This window comes from Pieris brassicae, chromosome 12 (genome assembly GCF_905147105.1).
Source record: "Pieris brassicae chromosome 12, ilPieBrab1.1, whole genome shotgun sequence".
Lineage (NCBI taxonomy): Eukaryota > Metazoa > Arthropoda > Insecta > Lepidoptera > Pieridae > Pieris > Pieris brassicae.
In genome coordinates, this window is record NC_059676.1 from 676,752 (window position 1) to 687,596 (window position 10,845).

A 10,845-nucleotide genomic window follows, 5' to 3' on the forward strand; every position below is an offset into this window, starting at 1 on the left:
ATAATTATAAAAGGATTTCACGATATATACTTTTTATTTTCGTTTTGGAATTATATGAAAAACTTTTAAAGTGTAATAATTCTTTAATTCGTATCAAAATAAATATCTGCATGCACACACGACAAATAAATTAAACAAACATTTATTATAAAAAACACTTGCTTACAAAATAATATTTACAAAATTAAGATATTTACAAAATTAAATAATAATAAATAACTTATACTAATTTGCGATCGCCGAAGCCTCAATTGTACTTCAAAGTATATATGACTCTTAATTAAAACTAATTGGCTGAACTGAAATTAATGTGTTAAGACAAAGTTAGGAGGGGCTTAGTTGGATACATGTGTGGTTTTTCTTGCCCTCTGTATGGAGAAACTTCGGAGTCAGCTTCATCGTTCTCCTGAAAAAGAAATAGTAATTTTGAAATCTTAACGCTTCAATCACAGAGAGAAAGATCAACTAAGACATTTATCTTTGATCACCTCTATCTAGAGGTGATTAGAAAATAGTAGCGAAGACTTTTGAGGAGGCCTTCAATCCGTCAAAGGTCGTATATTAATATTAAGTATAATTACATAAAACTTAATGTAATCCTTATTAAATGAATCCAATACAAACTATTCTTAATTTATTTTATTTTTCCTTATTATTGTAACATCTGCTTGATTGATACTTTTTAGGGTAATAAATGTTCTATAATAGTTTTCAAAGATTACCTCCGGGACAATACTCCTTGACCATGGTCCCCAGCCTGGTTCTTCCTCATGCTCGTAGTGATGTTGATGTTGAGCGTGTTCGTAGTATATCACCTGTAAGCAGATATTTAATTTAATTCTCATGTTCTAATGGTCTTAGTCAATCCTGAAAGTAATTGTTTCACAAAGATCTGGTATTGTTTCATTTTTGAAGTTAACAGCTATCTGCCTACACAATCTCTGTAACGATTTCTATGAGGTGTATAAACTATGTATGTAATTATTAAATATGTCATGTATCCTTCCTGATTATGTAGCATTTAAATATACTAGAAACGATCATAACTCTTACTATAACAAAAAACCGAGTATTTATCAGTTGAGTTTAATTTGAGGTCAATTTAACTTCGGTGAAAGCACTGTCTGGGTGAATCATGAGTATTATTCAATTATGAATAAATAGCAAGTAAAATTGCCTCTCTAAGTTCGATAAGAAAGATCAGTTTTGAGAAGGGTAAAAAATAGAAGAACTGCATAGAGATCTAGAAAATTCTAGAACTCTACATGTCTTGTTGTCAAAAGAACTTGTAATTTATGGAAGTTAACACTAGGTACTGATTAACTTAATTTTAAAATGTCATTTATGTCGCGGGACCAACTTAAAAAATAAAATATCACCAAAGGAATTATTGTATATTAGTTGTACTTGGCAGATAAATAAATAAATAATACGATAAACTGTGATTGTTTGACAGTACGTGGGTAACAATGAAAAGGCTTAGAACTGGTCAGTTAGCTATTGAAATGAATGAATGATAATGAAAACTTTTTTGAATTCCAATTTCAGAACTCATTGATAACCTAATGTAGTATGTTGCAATAATTTGTTTTCGTGAATTGGCGGCAAATCTTAAACTTTTGTTACTCGTGAAAATGAACCTAACGCAAGAAAATCTTCAGTCAATTATTTATTATGACTTTCGTTGTGGACTTACTCAACAGCAAAGCTATGATAAGCATTTCTTAATGAAGCCCAATTTCGTGCCACTATTTACAATTGGTTTGACGAGTTTAAGCATGGACGTAGCAATCTTAATGATTGACTATTGAAGATCTGTGCTGTGCGACGCATGATAGAGTAAGATAAGAGATTGTGGGAGCTTTGTACAGATGGATTCCCCATACTTTAACCGACGACCAGACACACCTTCGCATGGACTGGTATCGTCAAATGTTTGATAAGTTCAACGCCGGTGACTTAAATTCTGTATTTGACATCGTCACTCTCGTCAATCATCTCATTCTTTGGTCGGAAAGGTCATTTCGCGACAGTTGTTTGAACATGGAAGGACAGTTACTGCAGATTAGTATGTCAATCGCTGTTTGCCTGTTGTCTTAGAAAAAATTCGACAGCAGCGAAGCAGGATCCTTCTTTGCCACGAAAATGCTTTAGCGCACTCCGCAAAACGGACTGTTGAGCCGACTATTTGACTATTTTGACTATGGCAGGTATCGAGATAATGAGTCATCCTCCATACAGTTCTGACCTGGCGCCTGAGACTTTCATTTATTCCCAAGAACTAAAGATGAAATTCGAGTTCTTCTCTTTACGAGCCCTGAAGATGCGGTGAAAGCGTACAAAAATGCCATAAAAGGGACCCCTAAGGAAGAATGTGCCCACTGCTTGACTCAATGGTTCCATCAATTGCGATGATGTGAAGAGAGAAACGGAGATTACTACGAAAAACAAATAAGTATTGGCAACTTTTAATTATGCCGTTTTTCATTTTCCAAACATTTTCAGTGTTACCTAGGTATCAGCCAAATATTAGCCAAAAGTGTTTGTAGTTTTAGTTTTTATCAAAACCATCCACAAGTAATGTAGTATCACAAAAACCGACATAAATTATAAAAGTTAACCCACTACTGTAAAAAAATCTCCGTCTATCGAGGTTCTAGGGCCGTAGGCTGACAATACAAATGCGTTATTTCCTTAGCAACTTTTTAATGCGTGCGCAGGCGGTATAAGTATTAATCACAGTTTAACCGCAAGCTTTCTCTGTAGTTTCCCACTTTATCTGGTTATGTTATTTATCAGGGGCCTAGGGCGCTGCCTATCTTGAATAAGGTCTCAATAAATTCTGCGAATTTCCACGCCTCTTCCTTCGCCTTTGGCAAACTTTCTTCTGACGATCCTTTCCCTTTCCCGATTTGTCTTCAGCGGCATCCATTGATATGTTGATTTATATTTTATTAAGTTTACTTTAAACCATTTGTTTTTGTGCGGAAAATAAGCGACTTAAGCTATAAAGTGGGCGTACTCTTTCGTTCAGGAATTTAAAGGTGCAATGTGGTGTAACACTTCAGGCATGAAGGTTAAATCCCATAGTGGTTTTTTTGTGTTTTCTGTACTTAAAGTTTATGTATATATAGTGATGAAGTTTTATCAATGTATATGCTTATAATTCAGCGATCTTGTTTTTTGAAGCACAGAACATGTTACTGTGAATATTTTATTGTAAGTATCATACATAATGAGCAGTGTCCAGCTTCAGCGTGCGACTCTCATCCCTGAGGTCGTAGGTTCGAGCCCCGGCTGTGCAATGGATTTTCTTTCTATGTGCGCATTTAACATTAGCGCGAACTGTGAAGGAAAACATCGTGAGGAAACCGGCTTACCTTAGACCCAAAAAGTCGACGGTATGTGTCAGGCACAGAAGGCTGATCACCTACTTGCCTATTCAATTTACAAACGATCATGCAACAGACAGACCTAAAAGGTTGTAGCGCCATTGTTTTTTTTTACCTATTCATAATGTTCAGCCACTTTTGTTGCCAAATTGCCATTCTGTTTAACGACTAGGCAATTATCACACCAGTATGAAAGTATAGGTCTCATACCAGCAATAATAACAATTATGGCTTTTCAATTAATGACGTCAATTAACATGAGTATTTAAGAAAGTTATGCGTGTGCAGGATAAGCTTATAATAATTATAATTATGATAATTTAACTAATGGCTTGTCATTATATGTACAATGCCTACCAACTTTCACTTTTCTTTTAATAAATGAGAGATAGTTAATAAAGACTAATTGTACACCTGTGAGAAATAGGAAATTGTAAAAGTAAAACTACTAAGTCTACAACCTAACCTTTAAGCCCCAAATTACTGAATTTATACAATTTTTTCTTGTTATGCAAGTAGGTGATTAGCCTTTGTGTCGGTTTTCTCACGATGCTTTCTTTCACCGTTCAAGCGAAATTAAATTTTGTCAATTGTGCTCATTGATTAAGTACATTTGTTCACTGCCGTGATTCACAAGCACGAGGCTCAGAGTTGCGAGGCGCACGCACGATCCAACACTACTATATGAATGTTTAGATTCTTCTTTTTATAAACACGTCAGACCGTGGTTTGACTAAAATAAATTATGTTCTTACCTTCTGTGGTTCCTGGTGTTTCTTTTTCAATTCCACCCAGAATCGCGCCAAATTGATGCCCAGACCAATCAACGCAATTATGAAGAATTTCACCTATAATAAATTACGTTGGGCAATTAAAATTATTATCATTAAACTATTTCTTACTAATGACAAGGCATACCTGCAACTTGAAGGATAGGATCTGCAGCAGTGTCCCGATCTTCGCCTTCAGCACGGCTCCGAGAAGTAGAAGTTTTAGGATAGCCTTCTTCTTCTTCTTCTTTTTACCTCTTTGCTCTATAATTATACCCAAGTAAATTACACATGCACCGCATTATTATTAGGCATAGAAAGTCGGAAATAATTGTTGTTTTGGCCGGAATAGAATCGAAAGCAAATGGAGTTGCCAACCACGGCGGACCCAAAATTCCTGGTTTTGACCAACAAATGGCTCTAAAAAACATTGCTCTGTTACTCATTTCGTAACAGCATTTGAAACACTAGAAAGTCGCGTCTTTAATTATAATGATAATGAGATCTTAAGCAAAATATTTTCACGACGTGTTCTCACGCAAGCTGCACTAGTTGATACATTATGCTATTTTACTACAGAAAATAGATTCGTACACAGCCATTTTCGAATAAATATTTTGCTTGTTACAAGATTCGTCAAATTCTAACTTCTGAAAAACTAAGTATACTTTCTACGTTTTGATTTATGCATAACTATCATCTACTCCCCTTGTGTATTCGTCATGCTTAGAATAGGAAAATAGATATTACAATATAATTAATAGAAACACAAACAATCTACAACAAAAATAGTGCAAAATCTAAATAGAAGAACTAGTTAGCGCCAATCTTCAAAATTACACACACATAAAAATTGTTTATATTATTAATACAGTAAGTATTTACAATCTGGATGTGTCTGTATTTTAATGGCAGAAAATATACTATGAGCAAAAGGGTGGAAATTGCAATGCCCGTCATAACGAGACTTTTATAATTAGATAAATCAAGAAAATTTAAACATCAACTTTGTAAATTGTGCCAGTAAATTTACCCATAAAAAATAGGCGCTAAAACTACTAAGAACCATCACCTGCTACCGTGCTTCGATCAGCTAATCCATTCTCCATATTCTCTTTTTCCAATACGTGATCGGCTACAGCATCCATTGCTCCCTCCCCGATCTTCCACATATCTTCTATAATTCCTCTCCCTTCTAAAACCCTTCCCTTTCTTTCCATTCCCTCTACTCCTATATTCTCCACACGCCTTCCCTCTAATTCCAATCCCTCCTTCTCTACTAAGAGACCTTTCTCTTCAGCCTGTTTCATCGGCATGACGATTGGATGTAGATGTATTTTGGGTGGTTTCTGTTTTTTCTTCATTTTCTTCTTCTTCTCGCTTGACGTTGTAATTGTGATACTATCTAAGCCTCCATCGTGTTTTTTCCTGGCTAACGCCCTGGAAAATAAAGTTTGCCCTCTAAGCATTAAGTTGTTTATATCCAGGTGATTGCTGGAAGTAGTAATATAAGTGTTTGTAATTGTCTTAAGCTAAAAAAGTTTTGTAGAAGATGCGCTATTTGCTTAGTTCATTTTCACTTAAACAACATATGAATGTACGCACGTTAAGCTAAATTTAATTTGTAAACAATGACAGACAACTTTTACTTAAATCAATATGTAATGTTATACTTAACTAACACACCTCTGTTAGTGAAAGTACGGACCTTAAACCTACATGTAATTTGGTCTCTAAGAAGCTTACACCATCTCATCACACAATAGACGCTCTTGAATCAAAGTCACAATTATGCAAGTTAAAACTTATCACGCTATTCTTTAGAAATACCATAAATGCGACTCTTTAACAATACGACCATGGAAATTTATTACACAAACATTTATCTGTAATAATCTGTGTATATCCGGTTCCAAGCAAATCGGAAAAATATTTTATAAAGTATTTTTACATATTTGGATTGAGCAGCGTTGGCCTAGTGGCTTCAGCTTGCGACTCTCATCCCTGATCGTCGTAGATTCGAGCCCCGGCTGTGCACCAATGGACTCCGTCCAAGTGCGCATTTAATATTCGTTCGAACGGTAAAGGAGAACATCGTGAGGAAAGCGGGTTGTCTTAGACCCAAAAATGTTCATGGCGTGTGTCAGGATAAGGATGCTATGTATTTGTCTATTAAATTGACAAATGGTCATGAAACCGATACAGATATCTGAAGCCCAGACTCAAAAAGGTTGTAGCGCCACTGATTTTTCTTTACCTATAAAAACGAAATAGATGGATAAAAGGTAAACGTGATATGGAAAACGTTTTTTATCGTAAGCTAATTGTAAACAAAATTCATGATAACATGTGGTAGTGAAAGTGACGTTTGGGGTCAGTGAAATTTGACGAATACCAATGAGTAAGGTGTTTCCTTATGTAGACCAGTTTCTCTTTTGATAGCAATCAATACTATTGTTTAATGAATGGATTCTTCCATTCTCGTTGTCGAGACGAGAATCTTGATCAGGTTTTTCCCTTTTTTCTTGTTTGATTTCGTTTTAAAAATGACTTAATTAAATGGCTGATGAATCCGATTAAAATAGACCATTAAAAGCGTGTACCTGTGTATTTTAATAAAAGTTTTACGTTTGTGTTATGTATACACACATAAATAAGCTATAAACTACATTATATAATCTATATGTTTATAGTCCAAGCAAATTAGGTCTTGTTAGACTTAGTTTTATTATTTAATTGTTCGAATCGTTAAAAATTATGAACGACCTATTAAAAGTATTTTAACATGGTATATGTGTTATGTTAAATTATCACGTATCAGCTTTTAAAACAAAATTTGTATGTAACTAAACCAAATAAACAGTTTTCTCTCTGTTAAGGTTAAACATTAAAAACATACCTGGCCATGCCGTCCTGCACCATATCAGAAAGGGAAAGAAGAGATTCCTCGATCTCTTTCCCGAGGGTTGATGGCATTTCTTGTAGTGAACGTCCAGATGATCTTACTTCAGCATCAGCGGCATCTGAAAATAATAATGAACCGTATATTAACCTCAACATACAATACATATGGTATTTGTGTCATGTATAGAAAATCATAATTTTATTTATTAACAATTTTTTACCCTAATTTATAAAAAAACTACATTAATCTCTAGATAAAATAGGATTTGTTTGGGTAAGAAAAACTAGCAAAATAATTTTTATAGAGAACTTTGTAAAACAATGTCGTATTAACATTTTAAATACACAACAATGCTTTCACAGAACTAGCTAATCCATTGACAATGTTTTAGTAGTTCTCATAAAACCATTTCTTGTTTAGGAATTATTTACAATTTGTTTCAAAAAGATTTCACTATCATAAGTCAAAAATATTTTTAAAAGTTTAAAAATGCAAACAAGAGAAAGCAGAGTAATTATGTAGAAAGTGAACAGTTATTTAATATTACGTAAATACACACGAAAAGATTAAAAGAATTAATATTTTAATGTATAAAAATATGTTATGGTTTTTTGTGCATATATATATTGTAAATAGGGGATTCATAGCAGCCCGTTTTAGTGGGTATGTTGCAGACCTTTAAACTAACTATAACTTCCACAAAAAAGCATGTTCTATGCCTTATTTGAAAAATTAGTAACGGTATGGTTTTTATATGGTAACCACGGTAAAAGACACGATAACATTGATGTTCGATAATAAATTCCATAGGATTAATTCCCATTGCATCCCAACTAGAGGAGCTTTCATTTGTTTTTGGTTTGCATGTGGCATTGCCATTATTCAATTATGAAAATGAGGTAAGCAGGTAAGAAATATAATGGTATGATGATAATAATTATTGGGCTCGTTGAAAGTGTGAATTATTGTTATAACTGCGTATTCCGCGGTCGTGAACACAGCCAGATTATAAGTGATGAAAGACGTGTTAAACTTCGATAATTATTATGAACGTAAATCAATTCAGAATTCTTGAATTAATCGAATTGAATTGTTTCTAACCATTTTAGGTTGAAAATATAAAATATTGTTTTCCAGTTTTATTTTTATATATTTTAAAATTATATATATTTGTCTTTGTCTCTGCACAAAGACGCAATGTAACATAATGATCTTGCCTAACTTAATACTAATAAGTAATTTAAAACTAACATAATTTACTAAGAAGGATTTCTAACATAAGAAAGTTTTCAATAACAATACTTACAGTTTGATTGATAGCTTAATTAAGTAAGCTAGTAAAGACGAACTCAAAATAACTTTATTCGTAAAGGTAACTAAGTAGACTTATGAACGTCAACAGAAAAGGTGTTAAATTGATTCTAAATTTACATTTTCTACCAATTTGCAGGGCTTAGAGCCTACAAAAGTCAAATATAAGAGTTTTTATTAATTAAAAAAGAGGGTCCTTCCCAGCCATAAGTCAAACTATGAATATGAAACACTTTACCTGTGATAGAAACTTTGTTAAAGCGATATTTCTGTATCCTAAGGGATCTGTCTTTTTCATTATAATAATTTAATATGTATATTATCTCTAAGTTTTGATTAATTTATGTTCCTTAGTGTTTCTTTGGCGTATGATTAAATTATTATATTAATTAAACATGACTTTAATAAATATGGTTTTAAGTGAGTTAAAATATTAGTCTGTTGTTATTTTTGTTTATTACAAAATTTACCTCGCCACATTCTTCTCTGTTTGTCAACTTCCTTATCCCATCCATCGAGCATTTTCCCCGCCTTTTCTTTCGCACAACCCCAAGCATCCTCTCCACCGAAACAGTCCAAAATAGACATAAAACTAGGAGCGAAATTCTTCCCTAAATTCATTACATAATCATAAGAACTCTCTAATATGCTTGCACTGTGTACTGTACCAAAAATTAAGAGGAATATAAAAACTTTTTGGTTCGCCATTTCGGATGTCAACTGTCAAAACGCGCGGCTATTTTAAATTGCGCGGGCTCGCGCTTTCACGTCCAAGGTTGCACTGGCTGGATCGTGAGAAAGCAGGGCTATACATACTACTTTCTTAACACGTTTGAATACATAGACGGGTTTAATTTAATGTCTGCTGTGACCTTCTTTGATATGCGGATGTCTCCTAAATGGGGGAAATAAGTAAGCTTTTTGGCAATTTAACATTTAATGTGTCGGAATTAAAATTAATATTGTTTTAAAGTGAATTTTAGTCTTCTAGCCAAGAAACATGAAAATTTAATAAAATAAATTTGTACTAATTAATGAGACTTACGGTCACTAGACTTCTTTAAAAACTTTCTTTCTGGAAAAGCGTTAATAGGGAAAACCCCAGCACATAACTAGATTTCCATGTTGAAGTTTTCACTAAACCAGGATAGTGTTACCATATATTTAGTAATTTTGAAACTTGGGCAATTTGTCAAACTTTCGCGTAAATTAAAAATATATTACCGACCTTTGCAGAGAAAATTTTTCTTACTTTGATTGATGTTATTTTATTTTGTCTATATTTTCACACGGCAATAAATAGATCAGCTTAGTGAATAAGTTAATGATAGTGAAAACCGACATTCATTGTATTCTGTCAATTAGCACAGTATAGTCAATTGTCATCTTTCACAAAAAAAATCTAAAATGTGAGCTAATGTTATCCATGTGAAGATGAAGAAGAAAGTCAGAATCTATATTAATAAATTCAAGTTCTTTATCGAGAGTATTTATAATTAGTATTTCTAGTATATCTGTACTTGTTAATTAATATCAGCGTTGCTTCAACATTTTTAGGTTTGGGCCTCAGATTTCGGCCTCTTCAAAACTCATTTGTCAATCCTACCTGATATATACTGTCGACTTTTTGGGTCTAAGGCAAGCCGGTTCCCTCGTGATTTTTTTCCTTTACCGTTGAAGCGATATTAAATGTGCACAAAGAAAGAAAGTCCATCAGTGCACAGCCGGGGGTCGAACCTATGACCTTAAGGATAAGAATCGCACGCTGAAGTCACTAGACCAACACAGCTCACTTGGTAATTAATTAAGTATAACAGTTTATATGTTTTTTTATGTTACCTCTTGCGATATTTCTATATGACATCACAAATTTTGTACACATAGACATCAAATATATTAGAACATAAGCAAGTTAGCAAGGGAAAAAATTAAGCAAGCAACCACAAAATAGAAATGAACCAAATTCTATATAATATAAACTTAAACCTAATTAAGTGCATGATAAGCAAAGTAACGGTAAGTTGATAAACTTAAAATTAAAATTATGTAAATAATTATAAGTTTATTTTATTATATTAATCCGGTTAAAAAGTGTTTTCTTGAAAAATTATTCTATAATATATGAATATTTTCGTCAATATTAGTAATCAAGTTGTAAGAGCAAGATAGCCTAGTCCCTGGACCATTCAAAGTAGCAGATAACATATTGCTTAAGTATAGTAGCAACAAGTAGGTGTATTTAAGAAAATATTAACAATGTATGGAACATTCATACTGCAGAATAATGCAGTAATAACAGTCTCGCTTCTCGCAGATAGTTAACAAAAAAGAAAAATAACGAATAAGAAACAGGAAATACTGCTTTGTTCTGTCCAAAGGTTACCTCGTTTGAGAATATATTATAATTTTTATTATGAATAAAACTCAAACTATGATCAATACAATAAAATAAATAGTTTTTTAATCG

The 10,845-nt window shown here is 33.1% G+C and overlaps 1 protein-coding gene across 1 annotated transcript; it reads right to left on the reverse strand.

The window, feature by feature from the left end:
• Positions 1 to 154: 154 nt before the first annotated feature.
• Positions 155 to 9,086, reverse strand: LOC123717348. The gene is made up of 7 exons (XM_045673289.1): positions 8,849 to 9,086; positions 7,062 to 7,185; positions 5,235 to 5,602; positions 4,311 to 4,426; positions 4,148 to 4,240; positions 723 to 815; positions 155 to 406 (listed from the first exon to the last, which is right to left on the reverse strand). Exons 1-7 carry the CDS (start codon positions 9,084 to 9,086, stop codon positions 314 to 316), a joined length of 1,125 nt encoding a protein of 374 aa, XP_045529245.1. The 3' UTR covers positions 155 to 313.
• Between the last annotated feature and the right edge of the window lie 1,759 nt (positions 9,087 to 10,845).